The following is an 18,467-nucleotide window of genomic DNA, read 5'->3' as shown; positions in this document are numbered from 1 at the left end:
TTCTACAGCAATTCATTGAATTAGGAAGCTCAGGCTGACAGCAGGAGTTACAAGCATTAACGCTGGATATCCACTGTGAGCTATAAAACAAGTTCTCCTTGTTAGAAACATTACTTGATACCTCCAGTCAAATTCAACATACTTCCAATATTGAAAGTTGATTTCCAGAGTTATTTCAATAAGATACATTAGTGCTAATTTAAAAAAAATAGCTAATTTTACCTCTGGAGAAACTACATCTGGTGCCCTGTGGGTGCACAAATACGCTGTCTAAAATGAGAACACCTTGGCTCCAACCTTAGGCACTTATGGCACAACCTTTAGCTCTTGATTCCTCGGTGTCTCCTGACAGACGATCTACGTCAAAACACTTTTAGTATTTTACCATGCGTGGACTATTTTAGTACAAAATATTCACTAGCTTTAAAATACTGTTTTGTAATGGAATATTTCATCCAGTTTTTCTAATATTATACAATTTCCCCACTTTTAGAGAACGGATGACGAAACAAACTTATTGGTGACCTGCTCTGTAGACATAGCTAGCAAACGCACTGTACCCTGCACCTCACCTTTCTGGATTCCCAAGTTACCTGCTCTTCCGGTTGACCTTTGCTAATGTCCATTCAAATGCCACATGCCTTTCCTCTAATAAGCCTTGCGACGTCTTACAAGCTTCGGCGGAGAATGTCTTAAAGTTATACATATTCAAAATATACAAAATTTGTCATATATTCTAAGTATCTTTAAAAAGATATCAGAGTAATAATTCTGGAGATAATAATTGGATATATACCCAAATGGGTTTCAAGGCAGGCACACACAATGGAATCACGGGCACATCTGTTAAATACTGCAATAGTAAATGCTTGATGCATCATGTTATTCATGCCCCACATCGCCAGCAACTCCTCAAGAAGGCGAATCCAGTTCAAAATGCCACAGTTGTTCTATAAGCCTTTTCTGTGCTTTTTATTCAAATAAAAAAAGAATGGCTTCTTAGAGGTGCCCTTGTTTTCCCTGCTGCATTATTAATAACACTTTTTTTTCCCTTCCCTATACCGGAGTATATTTCAATTACACTATAACCTAACAAAGAGAGTAGAGTGGTTTACTTTTCTATACAGGGATTATGATTTAAACGTTAAACATTCAGTTGCAATCGTATTCAATACTCTGGCTATATTCTTCAAGTATTTTACTTAATCAATAAGACTACTCTGTAGATCTTTCCTTAACTTGTTCTCAAAGTGTTAAACATTCCACAAGACCACTAGGTAACTGTGACCAGCTACACCAACTGGCGGACGAGGGTGGGGCAGCTGACAACTGTCTTTTTCCTCAATCAGGCAAACACTGAGATCTGCTTATAAATAAGCCACGAGCAAGGCAGTGGGCAGCGTTACAAAGGAGATTCGGTCCCCGGACCTATAGAGCAGGTACCATGCCCAAGAGAAGCAAAAGGACACCAGCTCTGGAGCCGGCGAGGAGGCCCCCACGCGAGGCAGAGCCAGGACACGCCTGCCGAGGAGGGACCCACCCTGGGAGCACGCTGCGGGCTGCGGGAAGAAAAGGGCCTAGCGTCCGCAGAGAACGGCGGGGACCCCGGTGCGGCTCATGGGTTCCTCCCCGCAGTCCCCGCCCGGAGCCAAGTGCTGGACAGAGGTCGGCCTGGGTCACGGGCGAGGCCCCTGCAACCCGCGGGCTCCCGGGTCAGGTTGAGTCGGCTCGGGTGGGTCCCAGGTCCCAGGCCCGACCTCGCCCTCCGCCGCCGAACCCCGCGCGCCCCGCCCACCCACCCGGCCGGGCGCCCTGGCTCCCCGCTTACTTTCTGCGAGTCCATGGCGAGGGACCAAGCCCTCCGGGCCGATCCTGTCACCGGAACCGAGTGAGGAACCTGAGGAGCCTTTGAGACCCACTACCTTCGTCCGCCGCCTGCCCGGTCCCGTCCCGCAGAGGTCCCGCCCGTCCGCGCCCAACCCGCGCGCTCACCGCTGCCGAGCCGCGGTTGCCAGGGTGAAAGGGCGGCTCGCGGCAGGGCGGGGTGCGGGCGCGCCACGCATGCGCATGCGCGCGCTGGGCCACCCTCACCCTTGGAGGATAAAGCGCTGCCTGTCCGCCTGCGCCTTCCTTCTACAGCTGCCTCCCTCCTGGCATCCCTTTTCCTGTGCCATCGCTGCTGTCCTTGCAATGAACCATTGGGCACCTAGCAGCCAAGCCTGTGCGGAGGGCCCAGGAACTAGCTCTGCTCAGGATGCATCCCGCACCTACAGCATCTCTCCATCTGCCCTTGGAGGGGCAGTCCGGATTGGTCAGGCCCAGGTATCCTGCAGAAGGAAGTACGCTGGAATGAGAGGCAGCGGAAATGTGGGGAAAGGTCTTGAGCGGGAATGATGGAAACCTGAAAGAGATCCAGAACAAGGAGTAGGAGGAAGTTACAGAACGTGAGCATGAGACTATATGGACTTTATGGCCTGGCCGCCCTTGCTCCTCCTGAGCAAGACTTTCTCCGTGATCCTGTATCATCGATAAAATAAAAAGAAGAAGGAGGTGGTGGTGGTGCTGGTGGTGGAGGAGAAGGAGGAGGAGGAGGAGGAGGGGGAGGGGGAGGAGGAGAAAAGAAAAAAGAAAAAAGGAAGGAAAGAAGGAAGGAATGTGGGCCTTGCCAAGGACTGTGCAGATTAAATACTGTGTCAGAACAGCCCAAGACACAGCGCCTAAGTAAATGACAGTGAGACAACAATCTGGTCAGGACGGCCAGAGCAGGCAATGAAGATTCTAGAAAGCTTGGGATGAAGACAGGAGGCTTGAAAAGGTTCTCCAGAGAGACAGGCTTCATATCCATTTAGGTGACTCGAGAAAAAAACATTTCATCCGGGCATCCACATACCAAAGGAATAAAGGAGAAACGATTATCGAGTATTAAGTAGCAGTTCTACGGTGGTTCTCAAAGAACTTTCGCTCCAGTCTGGGAAATGACAACAAGAAACCATGAGGCTGTTAGAAAAGAACGTCTGTAAGAGAATCAGGGAGGGGCATGGATCGGCGGATAAAGCTCTTGAGTGGCAAGAGCGAGGATCAGAGTTTATATACCCAGAAACCGGTACCCACATAAAAGCCAAGCGACCACAAACACACTGACACACAGGTGTCCCTGTTCATGTGCCCCCACATTGGAATACACTGACATACAGCACACACACATGCGAAACCATTTCACAAAGGAAATTTCACGAGGCAAATGGAAGAAATAAAGTCAACAAATAAGTTGCATGGAGTTAACGGGCTCAGAATAAGTAGGGTTCAGTTTCCTGCCATTAATCCGCAATGACCTGGGTGAGAGTTACAAAATGGTCTGAGGAGGCGTATCTAGTCAGAAGAACAGTAAGAGCCAAGACCTTGAAGAGGCATTAGCATTTTTGAGGAATCATACTTACATTGCGATGTTATAATTATGTCTCTACCGGAGTCTTTCCAACTATATTGTGACTTCTTAAGACCAAATGTCTTTTTACCGTACCTGTATTGGAAAAGGGCAGGGGAAGTCCAAAGACCCCTTCTGCACGGAACAGAAAGAAATGTAAGGAAAGGTATAAAAGACACAAAGGAAAAAAATGGTTTTATTCTGGCCAGGTAGACAATGACTGGAAGCCTGGGACCGAGGAGAACATACGGACAACATCCTGCCAGCTAAAAGGAGGAGTGGCATCCGTCTTTCTGAGAAGCCCCCTCTTGGTATTCAGGGAAGCTACTATCCACACTGACCCACCATTACTTGGAGAGCAGTGACAGAAGCCAGGCATCCGCCCATCAACCCAGTGCTGGTAGCTCCAGGGGCCGCTCTGAACACTAGAGCTGAGTCATTTTCTATGGGCGAGAGATGAAGCCTGCAGACAGGAGGACATCAGAGGTCAAACCACTGCCCTTGATTGACACCGTGGACCCAGGATGAAGGGAAGGAAAGAGCGTTTGGTCTCATCTCCAAAGCCTCACCTCACTCCTGCCACAGGGGAGCCCCTCAGCACTTTTTGAGTGACGGTACTACCAAAGGAGGAATAGAGAGGGTTCTGGAGACAGTCGCCCTGAAATGTGATCTCCCAGACTGTCACAGAACCACACCTTAGGAGCTCATTTCTGGCTTCTTGCCCTAGTTTCTGTAGCTCTTTCCCTTCAGGCCAGCCAAGCAGCCTGTGGATTTTGACAACAGCTGTACCCCATTTGACCCCATGCTCTGATGAGCAGTGCGTCAGTATAACTACCCTATTTGACTTCTGCCCTCAGCAGACCTCTGGTACCGCTTGTCCGGCTCCTCAGTACAGCTCATCCAGGACCATTTGCTGACCTCATTCTCAGTGGTCAGCTCCTTAGGGCTGTGATTTGTGGCCCTCCAGTCTACATAGTTGTTGCAATACTTTTCCCTCGCATGCTGGGGTCGTGAGGCTACAAGTTCACCCACTTGCTGTGACTTGGTACCCCAGGCTTTTCCGTGTGATTATCTTTGCATAGCAAATCTGGTGAGGTTTTAAGTAAGGTAGGCTTCATTTTAAAGCAGTTGTCCTTAAAACTTGACCCCAGGACTACCTGCATCGGTATTATCTGAGAACTTCTTAGACGTGCGCATTCACGGTTCTTATCCTTAGAAACTCCGGGGTCAGGTCCCGTAAGCCGTTTTAGCAAGTCCTCCAGATGGCACTAATGCATACTGGCATCTGTGAACCACTGATGGAAGAGGAAGTCTATTGCTCTTTAAAGGTGGGAAGGGACAGGGGAAACTGCAACGCTGGCTCAGCACTTAGGAGCACTAGTTGTTCTCCCAAAGGACCTCGGTCCAGTTCCCAGCACCCATATGGCAGCTCACACCTGTCTGGAATGTCAGTTCTAGGTGATCGGATGCCCACGGGCACCAGGCACTGAGGTGCACATGCATACAGTAGGCAAAACACTTACACATACATGATAAAAATAAAAAGTTTGAAAAGTAAAAAGGCTTGTAAGATTTAGTTGTGAAAAATGCTTGCCACCCATGCGTGAGGCAGGCGCTGGGAGTGGTGGCATGTCTGTAATCCCAACCCTTGGGGAGCAGAGTAAGAGGGTACCAGGGACTCGCCGCCCACTCAGCCTAGCCTTATCAGCAAGCTCCAGAGTTAGGACCTGAGCTTGTCTCAAATTTTAACTGGAGAGCAATGGAGCAGGATGCCTGATATTAACCTTTGGCGTCCACAGGCAGGTGCACACAAACGCACATGTACATGTTGTACCTGTACATACATGTTGCACACACACATGGTACACACACAGAGGAACAACAGAGGAGTAATAATATATATTGTTTCCAAACCGGAGTTCATGGCTCTGAAAAGACGCCCATCTCGTCCTGGTTATTTAATTGACGTTTACTGGCCTTTGCTGACCTGCTTGCTTTCTGATGAAACTCCAAGGCAGGATAGCCTCATGGTTGACATGGCTAACGTCCAGCAAAACTGTCCCACTCCAAACTAGGTTCTTTGTCCTCTGAGAGATGCTAGGCCCTCTGTGCAGGCCTGAACTTCCTCATGAGTTCTGGGGGGTGGTGAGGATTTCTTGATCTCCATGTCTTTGACAACCTTCCCCTTCGAGGCTCAGTCTAGCTGTGTCCAGAGGGACTATCAGCTACCTACATTTGAATCCTGACCTGCTGCCTGCCAGCTCTCTAGTCATCATCAAGCCCTTGTCTTCACTGAGGTTCCTTTTCCTAGTGCATAGCATAGTGACCATGTTTCCTTTGGGGGTTTAGTGGGGATTAAAGGAGACTATGGATGGAAAACGTTTGGCTGAGTGGGTCTGGAACTGGTGGTCGCTGCTATTATTGCTGCTCTACACAGCATGGCCTTCAGGGCTCTTCATGCACAGTTATTTCTCCACTCATGTCGTGGAGCCTTAGAACCCGTTCCCACTCCAACTCCTCTGTCTTTTTGGATACCCACCACTAGCCAGGGGCTGCTCTTCGTTGAAGGCCCGAATGTTCGCCCATCGCTCCCCGGTGACCTAGGGTTTCACTTTTACAACCCAGCCCGGTGAGACAAGCCTCTCTAAGCTTCCATTGCTTCACCTGTGAAACAGGCCTCACAGCTTCAGCACTGGGTGATGGGTGGATTACATGGAATAATCCCGGTCAAGGGATTAGCTGTGTCTGGCATGTGATAAACAGCCAAAAAGCCTTTGTGTTTACCGTCACTTCTCAACCGTAGAAACCCAATTTTGTGTGTGCTTCCTGCCCCCTTCTAACTAAAACACAGATTCACCCCAAAAGCCCTGGCAGCTCTAGGGACTCATGAAATGACAGCAGCTCCTACAAAAGGGAGGTTGGTTCTGTATGTCCTGGAGGAGGGTGTGCAGGGGAGTGGCCTAGTTCACACTTAAGAGAGCTTTAAGCCACGTAGAAAGCAGCAGGCACCAACCAGAATGGTGAAGAACCAGAAATAATGTGAGAAGGATGTATCAGCATGGATACAATCATCGACTTTGTCTCCTCGGGGCTGGTCTACGGCAGATGTCTTCTTCAGTATAGACTCCGACTCAGCTGCTGGAAACTATAGGAAGACAGGTTTCCTCTTAACAAAATGTGTAAAGCCCGGGTGCTCAACCTTACTAATGCTGCAACCGTTTGATCACAGTTACTCAGGTTGTGCTGATCCCAAGGCTCAGGGAACATTGCGGGGGGGGGGGGGCCCAAAGCTGGAGAGCGCTGTCTTCCGCTGTCTTCTGCTCTCAAGAACTCACAGCAGGTGAGCAAGAACCTGCACAGACCAAGCAGCATGGACTGGAGAGGGACTCACAAGGCTCTGCTCCAGCTCAGGAGCTTCTGGGAGCTGGTTACTGGGAGAGAAGGAGCCATGCTTCTTCAGGAGAGTGGCCTCTGGTAGGTGGTCATGTACATGCAGACATTAATAATTGGACTTAGTGGGTTTTATTTAAAACACACACACACATACACACAAAAGTGGGAGAGGGTTCCTAGGAAGAATGGGAAGGGAATTGGGGGGGGGATAGATAGTCAATATATATTATATATGTATAAAATTGTAAAATACAAAAAATAAACAATAGAAATAAAAGAGTAACAGATCTGGTATAGACTATTTGGTAGGGAGATTCCCACCAGTGCCAACACCTAAGCAGACGTTGGGCATTTCCTTAGCAGAGCTCTCATGGGGGGATCCGGGCATTGGAAGTGTGCCTGGTAGAGAGCATCATTGTAGAAGAGCTGTCGTGGGGGAACTGGGCACTGGAAATATGCCTGGCATCATGTGACCCCCGAGTTCCAGCATCCTACAAAACTATAGGCCCACAATTCATTCCCTCACTGACTCAACTCCGTGATAGTACTTACCTTAGTAAAATTCTTCGGATTTCTCTTCCCTAGCCCCGCCCCATCCCCCCCCCCCGCCCTCACTGCAAGAGACCGTGCTACCTACTGGAAGAGAGATTACTAGCTTAAAAACTTGACTTGGATGTTTCTGTGTCACAAAACTTCCTCCGTGTGCGCTGGCCTGCTTCACACTAGGCACTGAGGATGAAGCCTGGACGGCACAGGTGTTTCCGGTGTACCCTGCCCTGGCCCTGGACTTGCTTCTGGACTCAGGTTCGGGGGGGAACAACTACAAACAAAGTCAATTATCTTCCCACCCATCTCTTCATTAAAGGAGATCTCCCCAGGTTGCTGGCCCCCTGCCCGTTCTCTCCAGCACAAAGGGAAGGCTCACTGCTGTCAGTAACAGCATTGCCCGGCTCCCCTCTCCCTCTGAAGAGACTCTGAAATGACATGAGTCAGGTAGAGCCTAAGGGCGTAAAATGCCACCGTGCATTACCGATTGTACTTATTGGTTGATTACCCAAACCCCAGTGCTCCACTATCTGAAACAAAACCCAGCTTGCAAGCACTAGCTGTTGGCTAGGACAATCTCTTATCCTCTCTATACCCCCACTTTGTCATTTGTAGGGTGACTGTATTAACAGCATCCCCTTGATAGGTACGGCATTTAGACTGATGCTTAACATGTAGGAAATACATAATGCAGGTTACCTACGTGTTATTATTTTCTAAAAGAAACCATTTTCCTAAGTACAGCCCCAGAGAGCGAATAAGAGAGAGACAGAGAAAGAAAGAGGGAGGGAGGGAAGGAGGGAAAGAGAAAGAAAGAGGCCCCAGAGAGATCCTTTGTTCTCTCTAATATGCGAGCATACGTGGAAAGGTGGCTGTCTATGTACTAGAAAACAGTTCTCAACCAGACACTGAAGCTACTGCCAGCTCATAGATCTTGTGTTTTCTAGTGTTACAAACTGGGAAAATGGGCTCTGTTGTTTCTAAGCTGTGCAGTCTATGGTATTGTGTTACAGTCGCCTGAAAAGACTAAGATCAATACCTACAAGTATTATGTATTTTGCTTTCTGCTTTCATGGATGTGACTCAAAGACAAATACATGAGCTTTGAAATAATATTCAATTTAGAATGGTTTCCTCATGGCTTTCAAACAAAAGGAGATGGAAAGAGAGATGATAAGAGATCCAGTGGGTTTCTAAATTCCGAGTCAAGGCGTTGGGACTGGCGTATGTTGTATATGGGGCACCCCTTGCAAGGCTGTGAACAGAGACCTTAGAACCTCCTGTAGCAAGGGGCTTAGGAAGGACATGAGTGGGTGAATTCTAGGGTGAGGAGTCCACTGGGGTCCCAGAGACACAGTTTTCATCCTTCTGCCTCCTGCAACCTTTCGCTAGTTCTATCAGGTACAGCCCACAATCCCTGCTCATCACTACCATAACTACCACCATGCCATTGTTAGAACACAGTGATGTGTACGCAGTATCAAGCTTTAATATTTCAGTCAAAGGAAAACTATAATAAATTGGTCTTAATGAAAACTGTGGGCTTCTTTTCTAAATCATTTAAGCCAAGGGTCACAGACTCTCTGCAAGGACAATGTTGTCAATATTTTGGGCACTGAAGATCATAAAGTCTTTGATACAATTCTGTAACTCAGCCAGTACAGAAAGAAAGGAGTCATAGATATAGACATAAAGGATGTGGCTGTGTTCCCATAAAATTTTATTTACAAAAATAGGTGAGGACAGGCAGATTTGACCCATGGGCCATAAAAGAACAGTCTTATTTTGCTTAGAAAATAATTCTGTGATTCTTCTGTGCTTCTAAAGCGCCCCCCCAAGACTCCTCCCATGCACATACAGCACCATCCCCACCCCAATTCGGGGACCAGGTGTGATATTCACAAGGATACTATAGGGCAGTTATCTCTGTAGCAGTAATGAGCAAAGCATAGTGTTATAACGGAGGGACTCTGGACTGGAATACACATCCTATCAGCTGTGTGATCGTACGCACAGCACACGCTCTCTCTTGAGTATCTCATTCCTCATGATCAAAATGTCAATTCGTATAAACTTATAGGGCTCCGTGAGGATTCAGTATTATGTAGGGCACCCATCCCAATGCCTGGCATGCAGCAGGGCCCCAGTAATAGCGGTTATTAGCCCACATCAACTCTATAAATAGCAGAATCAGAGAGGACAAGCCCAGGATGAATGCAGAGAAATCCCGCGTGAGTCTGACTTTCGGGCCAGCGCTCACTAGACGGGAAGCAGGGCTTGTCTCTCAAACGTTACAAGGCCGGGAGAGAAAGCAACATGAAGTATGAAGATGTGGTTGCAAGGCAGATTACTATCAAATGCTTCTGATTAATCATTCATTAGCCACCCCCCTTCGTGGCAAATCCATTTGGCTGTTCGAGGCTGGAGAACCTTCTTGATCGCTGCTATGGAAGTAATGAGATCCCTATCTTCCTCCCAGACTCAACAGCTGCTGAGTGGGAGATCCTGGAACAAACAGCCTCCTCTGAGTCCATTCTTCCAGTCTCCAGGGACGCGGTCACCTTTTCCTCAGCTGAAAAGTAAACACATCAAGAGAATGAGTGTTTCTTTACTTGGAGAAGGGAACGCAAGAAGAAGCAATCGATATCCCGAGATAAATAACATGGGCTAATCTTTAGACGTTATGAAATATCAATGAGGCTGGAAATAGTCACACAGGAGACGATCAACGGGAAGAATGTTTGCGACACCCGGGGTCCAAATTCCAACTGTACCTCTTTATCAGCTGTGATTTACGAGCAAGCTCTTTATCCTTTGTGCCTACAGTTCCCTCAGGGAAATAAGGCAATGGGGAGGAGGAGTTGCTGTGTGAAGTTGTCAGCTTGACAGGCTCTGAGATCGCCTGGGAGACAAGTCGCCAGGCATACCTGTGAGGGATTATAAAGCCCTGGCTATGCCTGCCAATGTGAGGGAGTGTGCAACTTAGATTAATTAGATTATCTTAGCTGAGGTCGCACTAAAAGCGGGTGGTATTACTCCTTCCACTAGGGTCCTGCAACTGTAGGAAAAAGAGGAAAGTAGCTGCCCGTAGGCATTCATTGCGCTCTCCTTCCTGACTGTGGATGCAATGTGACCAACCATGACAGCCTAGACCCTGTACTGGGAGCAAAAAGGAATCGATGCTGCTGTGGTGGCGGTGAGGATTAGCAGTGCTGGGGACAGTTCCTGATACATGGTGGGGCTGCTGGACCCATCTTTCCCATTGCTGGAATGACCAATATTCTTCAACAAGGAGGATTTTAGAAGCCCTACTGAGACAAACCTATGAGTTCAATTCAAAGCTAAACTGCCAAACCTGGAACTGAAATAAAAATGTGGCCTTTTCAAGCCTGTAATTGTTAGCAGAGGGACAGGCCAGACCGTGGTAATGCGTGTCGCAGTTTATGAAGTCCCTCAGACAGTTGAGTGAGGAATGAGCTGCAAAGAACGCCACCGTGGTGCTGAAAAGAATGACCATATCCTCAGGAAATACACGCTGAAGGATGGAGGCTGGAAGGGCTTAGAGCGGTGGTTACCAGTCTGGGGTCACAACCCTTTCACAGGGGTTGCCTAGGACAATCAGACAACACAGGTATTTACATCACAGTTCATAAAAGTAGCAAAGTTACAGTTATGAACTAGCAATGAAAATAATTATGGTTGGGGGTCACCACAACATGGGGTGGTAGCATTAGAAAGATTGAGGACCACGGACCTAGGGGTATGCACAAATTATGCAGAAAACAGAGGCATGAAATGGTCCATGTATCTCTCTGTGTGTGTGGATTGCAGTGTATGCATTGTGGTCTGTGATGTGTGTGGGTGTGTAAAGGGGCATACGTGCTGTGATGTATGTGTAAAGAGGCATATGTGTTGTGGTCTGTGTTGTCTGTGTGATGTTTATGTGGTGTGTATGTATAAAGAGATATATATGCTGTGGTGTGTGTTATCTGTGTATGGTGGTATACGTTGTGGTGTGTGTGAATGTGGTATGTATTGTGGTGTGTGTGTGTGTGTGTTTGTGTGTGTACATAAGAAAGGGTAGAGCGTGACCCTGCAGGTGAACCTGTTCATGGATAGGCACAGGCTGTTGGACAATGAGAACCTGATGTTTTTGGTAGCATTCTTATTTTTACATTCTCTCTATACATTTGAAATGATTTCTGGGGGTCTTCAGGACTGGGCATTTGGTTCTGAAAGAGTGCTTGCCTAGCATATTCAAGAAACAGGGTTCTATCCACAGTGCTGAGGGGAAAAAAGTCTTAAAAATCCATTAGGATAAATCAATGGAAGAGACCTACTTGAGAATTGTGAACTCAGTTTAACTCTCAAGCAAGCACAGGGCTAACGCAGGACAAGCAGAAATAGTAAGATAGTCCTGACCACAGCATACAGGGGCGTTGGGTTTGGAAAAAGAAGATAGGATGTAGCTTTAAGATCCAGCCATTAAAGGTGTCTAAAATTTCCAGATAGACCAGTCTCTACATTAGGCTCTGCTCTCCCCAGGACCTGAGCCAGGCAGCAGGAGGCATGGAGAATAGCATCTCTTTTCACTCAGGGTTTCAGTCATGAGATTTTAGCTTCACATTCCAGTTACTGCCTCTCTGCTGATGTGCCTGTCTCAGAATCTTTCCCAATTTCACTGTATTTGGCAAATGGAAAATCAAATAAATCCCTGGAGCACTGCTTTTATGACCCCCGTTCCTCTCTCAAGAAATAGCAAGGCTCCTTGGGTCCTCCAGTACCTCCTCTAAACTTCACTGCTCATCAGTTCCATGCTTGTTGTCTCGTATGCTGGGACACGCAGCTTCAACTTTCACGATCTTTCCCCTACTGCTGAAAGTAAGGCTTCCTAAAATTAGACTGACACCCAATACTGATGATGCTTAGTTAAGGTCACAGAGCACAGACAGGAGGCTTAGCTAAACTGGTGATTTGTCTGAGATTGAGAGAAAACTGTCTTTCTACTATAGTTAGTTTAGACTTCTACTTTAGAACAGTTTTAAATATTTAGAAAAGGGACGCCGGGCGGTGGTGGCGCATGCCTTTAATCCCAGCACTCGGGAGGCAGAGTCAGGCGGATCTCTGCGAGTTCTAGGCCAGCCTGGTCTACAAGAGGTAGTTCCAGGACAGGCACCAAAGCTACAGAGAAACCCTGTCTCGAAAAACCAAAAAAAAAAAAGAAAAAAAAAAGAAAAAGGACATAATTCATTACCTGTCACTTAACTTTTCCCATTGTCATGCCTCGGAACTCTGTGGTATGTTTGTTACAGCTCCCGATCCAGCAGGTAGACAGCTACTGACTGTACGTCATGCTTTATTGAGATTCGCTAATTCTCACCATGTCCTTTTCTGTTCCAAGAGCCCATCCAGGAAACTATATTTCATGTAGCTTCCCTCCTTTAAATTTAAAATAGTTAAAAAGCTAAATGCCACTCTTAAAAATACTACATAATCTGATCATGATTGGATGACACTTTGATGCTATCTTTCCTACTATCCTTAAACATGAAACATGAAAAATACCTAATATAATCCAGTTGGTCCCAAGGATGAATAAGAGCGGACATAATAAGACAGAGCTACCAGTCCCATTGGAAGGTAGAACAACTTTTCTAGACTCAAAGTTCAAGACTCTATCTAATAGGCTGCTTATGAGAAAGTTCTGCTTCCTATATAGTTTAGAAGAATGAGTTAGTCAGTCTGCCTGTCAGTCTATCTACTATCTATCTTCTATCTATCTATCTATTTATCTATCATCTATCTATCTATCTATCTATCTATCTATCTATCTATCTATCTATCTATCTATTTTGAGATAGAGATTTGTTAGGTGGTCAAGGCTGACCTTGAGCTCACTATGTATCCTAGGGAGGTCTCTAACTCTTGTTCTTCCTGGAACTGTTTTTAAAACTTGGAATTTGAAAGAGAACAAAAAAAATGGGATATATCGGAGGGGTTGGGTTAAGGGAAAATGATGTAATTATAATCTCAAAAGATTTTGTGCATAGTGGTGCATGCCTTTAACCTAAACACCTGAGAGGCAGGAAGATCAAAAATTGGAGGCCAAAAGAGGTCCCATGGACATTGCAGGCTAGTGACAATGCTATTAGTTACTCAAAAACAAAAACAAAAAACCTGGTGGTAAGGCCCTATTGCTGAAGACAGCATTCACTTATGTCATCAAATATGGAAAAGTCAAGGTGGTTCCCAGCTATACACTTCACTCCTATTGTGGTCCTGGAAGGTACTCTGCATGATATTGGTGAGAAAGGTAATCATCAAATCACTCAGTTACAAATGCTGCAATTGACAAGAGTTGTCTGCCTGCAAGATATACTGGAGCAATAGTGGCACAAATGTAACAGGAGCATACCAACCACATTTTTAAAACTTGGTGGTTTGTTCCCTTCTAGATCATAGCATGAATCTGTACTTGGAGGCTGTCGACCTCAGTCTAATGGGTGCCCTGTGCGATGTACTTCAGCAATTCAATGGCTAAGCAATCCCAAGGGAGCTGAGGAAAGCCTGGTACTGCCCCCACACACAGCTCAGTTGATCAAACAGTTATAGCCAACAGCACAACTAAGCTGATCTAGAAGGGAACAAACCACCTCTGGGGGTAGTGTTGCTACCTGAGCTAAGTACTTGCTCGTTTCAGGCACTATACACACAGCACACATGGGACTGGGTGGTGCCTGTGAGATCAAGAAACCATACCCTCCTAACCCCGGGCCAGTCAATCTGTGTAATGGTTTCAGCTTAGCCTGCGCTATTGAAAGTATGCAAGGAAAGACCATTGGAGAGAAGACATCATTGCACCTGATGTCACCTTAGATGAGCCATCACAGTGCACTGTCCCCAAGCCCGCTCCTTGCGTGAACCCAAGCTGCCTGCTCATACAGCCATACTTCTATGGAGGGAGTATTGGACCCATCACAGCGACTTCCTGGTTCAGCCACAGCTTTGCCTCTATTACCAATGACAGTCGCTAAGGCTTGTGTTTTGGACATCTAACAGCCTTGCTAGCAGTCGTCATGGTTACTCTACCAGGGGAAGTGTGTCCCCTCTGGCTCTGAGGGATTGTCATTGCAAAATGCCTGGTACAACCAACCTTTCAAACAGCCCTGGCTGACGAGGAGTCTAGGAGCCAGGGTGATCTGCTGCTGTTCTTTGTGTAGATGTCGAGAGACTTGTGTAGAGGTCCAGTGTGGTTGTTGCAAGAATGACAGTGGTCAGATTGGTTATTTTACCGAAAGTCTTTTTTTGCCAAGTAAGCTTGAACAGCAAGAGAAGGCCTAATAGATGATAATTATGGCATCAAATTACCCCATCAGTGTCTTTGCTTATTTACAGAAATGAAGACTGGAGTGCATACATGATAAACTTGAGCTTACCGTTAAGAGTGCTCCTGACGTTTAACATATTTTAAGTTTTTTTTGGGGGGGGGATAATTACTCATATATCCCAGGTTGCCATGTGCCATCACCCTAGTTTATACAACACTGGGAATTGAGCTCAGGGCTTTGTGCTGTTAGACAAACACTCTGCCCACTGAGCCACATCTTCAGTGCCCGATTTAAAAAATTCTTAACACCATTCAGTGGCCATAGTGAGGCAGATGCCCCTGACTGGTCTATTTTGACTGAAGGAACTAGGATCACTTTATACACTCACTGGGCATTCATTTTCCTCTGTGAGGTGCCCTCTTCAAATCTTTCATCTATCCGGGTTCTCTGCCCTTTCCTTATCCAGCTGGGCATATTGCCTCTACATTTTCAATAATTTTTTTTTTTACCAAAGATACATTTTTCTAAGTATTTTTCTACATCTTACCTCTTTTCAACGTTTTTTAAAAATAGATATCATTAGAAATTTTAGTTTTCATGATATCATAAGGAAGTCTCAACTTAAAGCAATTTCAAGAGGAATTGACCTAGAAGCCTACCTTTCTGACATAGATATAATCAACTGTACAGGACAGTGAACATCTGTTCCAGAGTTCAAGACTGGACCTCTTGTGCCAGCTGTCCTCCACACCGAACATTAGCAGACACAAAGTTTACCGTGCTATTTTAAGATCGTTGGCACCAGGAAACAGGAAGGGGGATGACAAGAGGGAGAACAGCCTAGGTGTTGGGACAGATCATGTCACAGGGAAGACTGTAGGGCAGTTTCTTGGCCACGTGATCATTGTTCTTATGCGTCCTCATTAGGCCCCCTGTGTGTTAATAATCTAACGTCACAGGGAGCAAGATTCTATACCCCTGTAGATGTCACCCTTCAACAAAGCAGATCAGAAAGTCAGAATATGTTATTGTACCCAAAGAAGGTTTATTGCCTTTATCAAGGAGTAGCCTGAAAAAGAAATTGGCCTACTAGCTAATTATTTACAGAGAAAGGGATTAACAATTCAAATGCTAAAAACTAGATCCACCATTCAACTGTTTAACTAGTTAATAATTCTATATAGTTACCTTGCCGTCTTTGGTAATTTTGCTGCAGTTTATGTTAGATGCACGCTAGGAAGTAAAAAAAAAAAAATCTTCCTACTATGTACGCTAGAACAGGGCTTGCATTGGAAGGTGTAGAGAAGGATGTGGAGGGTTACACTGCCACCTGCTCGTGCCAGGCGACAGGTAAGAATTGTGGGTCAAGGTGCCACTCTGCTCCAGGAACTTGCCAGAGAATAAAACCTACTCACTTCCCTGCATCACACCGAAAGACCAGCCCAGACACAGAAAGCAGTGGAAGACAGCTGTGTGTGTAGAAAGACAGCCAGAGGGCCATGTGCTCTAACTCTGATGGGGTGCCAAGACCATTCAGTGAAGAAAAGAAGAGTCTTTCAAGAGAGAGGGCTGGAACAGCTGGATCTCAACACAGAAAAGCAGTGAGCGTCACACCTCCTCCTGACAGGTCAAAGACTTCCGGAAACACAGGAGTGAAACTGTAAACTCGCAGATGAAAAGGGAGCGCTGAATCTTCATGACTTTCGATTGGGCAAAATATTTGTTTCTTCATATAATGATAAAAGCCTAAGAAGCCAAGGAAAGATTTTGTCAATATTAAAAATATGTGCACTTCAAAGGACGTTATAACAAAAAAAAAAAGCAAAAATGTAGTCCAGAGATTAAAAAAGTCATGTGTCTGAAAGGGTATCGAAATAGTGAACAAACAAACAGCCACCCCAGAATCAGCAGGAAGACAAGTGCACTGGTCTTCCAAACCAAACTAGAGCCATCTGGGAAGAAGGACACTCACCTGAGGAGTTGCCTGATCCGACTGGCCTGTGGGTGTGTGGTGGGGCTATCACTGGTTAACAACTGATATGGTAAAGCCCACAACAACAAAATCAGCCCACGGCATCGAATTAAACAGCGTTCTCAAAATGACCAAGAAAGCTTTCTCTATTAAATATATTCAACATCCTTAGCCATTTTGGAAATGCAAATTCAAAGTGTTTTAAGATTTTTGCATTACCCCAGTATGAATGACAAAGAAAAAAACCACAAAGACAACACACACACAGGTGTGGGCATGGGGAAAGGGAAGCACTCACTCACTGTTGGTGGGAGTGTAAGCTGCTGAAGCATGACATTTCCTTAAAAAGCTAAATAGACATCTACCGTATGACCCACCTATCCCACTCCTGGGCATTCTCCTATGGGGCTCCATGTTCTACTACAGAGATAGATACCTGCTCGTCCATGCTTACCACTGCCCTATCCACAACAGCCAGGAAAGGGGAACAGCGTATTTGTCCGACAGTGGATCCATGGGTCATGAATATGTGGTTCATATACACTTTGGGAGATCATACCAGATAAATGGATGGAACAGGAAATACTCATTCAGCTACAGTTTTAACTATGGTTGTAATTGTTACGTTTATTATGTAAATGACCGAAACGACCCCTTCAACCCATTCATTTACTTATGTATAGTTGTTTATTTGTTCCCCAATTAATCCACTTAGTAATCTGCGAAGAGAGGGGGGATTTGAACTCAGGTTCCGGTAGATAATAACTACGACCTCAGCAAAGTGTCCCTTCTCCTTGCTTCTGTGTTTTCGTGTATAAGGTGGGAAGAATGCCCGTCCCACAGGAGTACACGAGTGGTGTATATGAAGGCGCAGGAGTTTAACCGACTCAGGAAGTGTGCTCAAGAAACAGCGCTCGATGCCATTTGCTTGTTAGTTTTCAAGTGGAAGCAGAGAACTGAAGCTGTGCAGGCAGAGACTTCCCGTTATCCTAGTCAGGGGAATTACTAAAATACAATACACTTTCTTTAGAATTAAAGTGAATGTCAGTGTCATTGTAGGTCAAAACCAATACACAAAAGAAATACACAAATGTCAATTGGGACTAACACTGCAACAAACGCAGACACTGCACAACGCTGTTTAATAGCTCGGACACTGCCACCTTGAGGAATTAGTGATACATTACACCTCCCATGGAAGAGGAGATTCCGTTTTGAAGCTAAATTACAAACTGGTGAGAAGATTCACTGGGCAGGGGCACCTGTGGCCAAGGCTAATCCCTGAGTTCAATCCCTAGAACCTACATGGGGAGAGGCACGATCTGACTCCCACAAGTTACTCTCTGACTATCTGATCAGCACCTCTCTAGTGCCATGGCACACACATATAAATAATCAATGTAATCTTAAAATTTAAAATAACACACAACTCCGGGAAACTAGGAGCCGGGCATTTCTTTACGGTTTTAACTCAGTCAAGTCCAACCTAACAGCAACCTCCTCTCAACACCACTTCCTGGAAGACTTGAGCCAGCACAGAAGGGGAGACTGCAAGGCAGGAAAGTAGTGAAGAAGCGCCTAGGAATCGAAGGCACTAAGGGAAATTCCTGGCGTGTTGTGAACCCAAGGAATTCACATTGATTATCCATGATGCGGCTTTCTTCTCTGAACATGGGCAAAGAATGTTCCACAAAGTCTTATCATTTAGAACTCTGTTGATGCTTTCTTTCTTTCTTTCTTTCTTTCTTTCTTTCTTTCTTTCTTTCTTTCCTTCCTTCCTTCCTTCCTTCCTTCCTTCCTTCCT

At 46.0% G+C, this 18,467-nt stretch overlaps 2 protein-coding genes across 4 annotated transcripts in view; both read right to left on the bottom strand.

Moving 5' to 3' along the window:
* Fsd1l (fibronectin type III and SPRY domain containing 1 like) overlaps positions 1 to 1,896 on the bottom strand; it is a 65,743-nt gene extending 63,847 nt beyond the window's left edge. For all 3 annotated transcript variants that reach the window (XM_026786676.1, XM_013351950.2, XM_013351951.2), the window contains exon 1: positions 1,829 to 1,896. In XM_026786676.1, the coding sequence (XP_026642477.1) occupies positions 1,829 to 1,843 (15 nt within the window). In that variant the 5' untranslated portion in view covers positions 1,844 to 1,896. The remainder of the gene's footprint in view (positions 1 to 1,828) is intronic.
* A 7,157-nt stretch (positions 1,897 to 9,053) lies between these two features.
* Positions 9,054 to 18,467, bottom strand: part of Slc44a1 (solute carrier family 44 member 1) — a 158,026-nt gene continuing 148,612 nt past the window's right edge. The window contains exon 16 of the mRNA XM_005362191.3: positions 9,054 to 9,935. Coding sequence (XP_005362248.2) covers positions 9,921 to 9,935 — 15 coding nt within the window. The 3' untranslated portion in view covers positions 9,054 to 9,920. The remainder of the gene's footprint in view (positions 9,936 to 18,467) is intronic.

Source organism: Microtus ochrogaster, linkage group LG5 (assembly GCF_000317375.1).
Source record: "Microtus ochrogaster isolate Prairie Vole_2 linkage group LG5, MicOch1.0, whole genome shotgun sequence".
Lineage (NCBI taxonomy): Eukaryota > Metazoa > Chordata > Mammalia > Rodentia > Cricetidae > Microtus > Microtus ochrogaster.
Note: the sequence above shows the minus strand (reverse complement) of the source record. Positions and strands in the feature narration are given on the sequence as shown.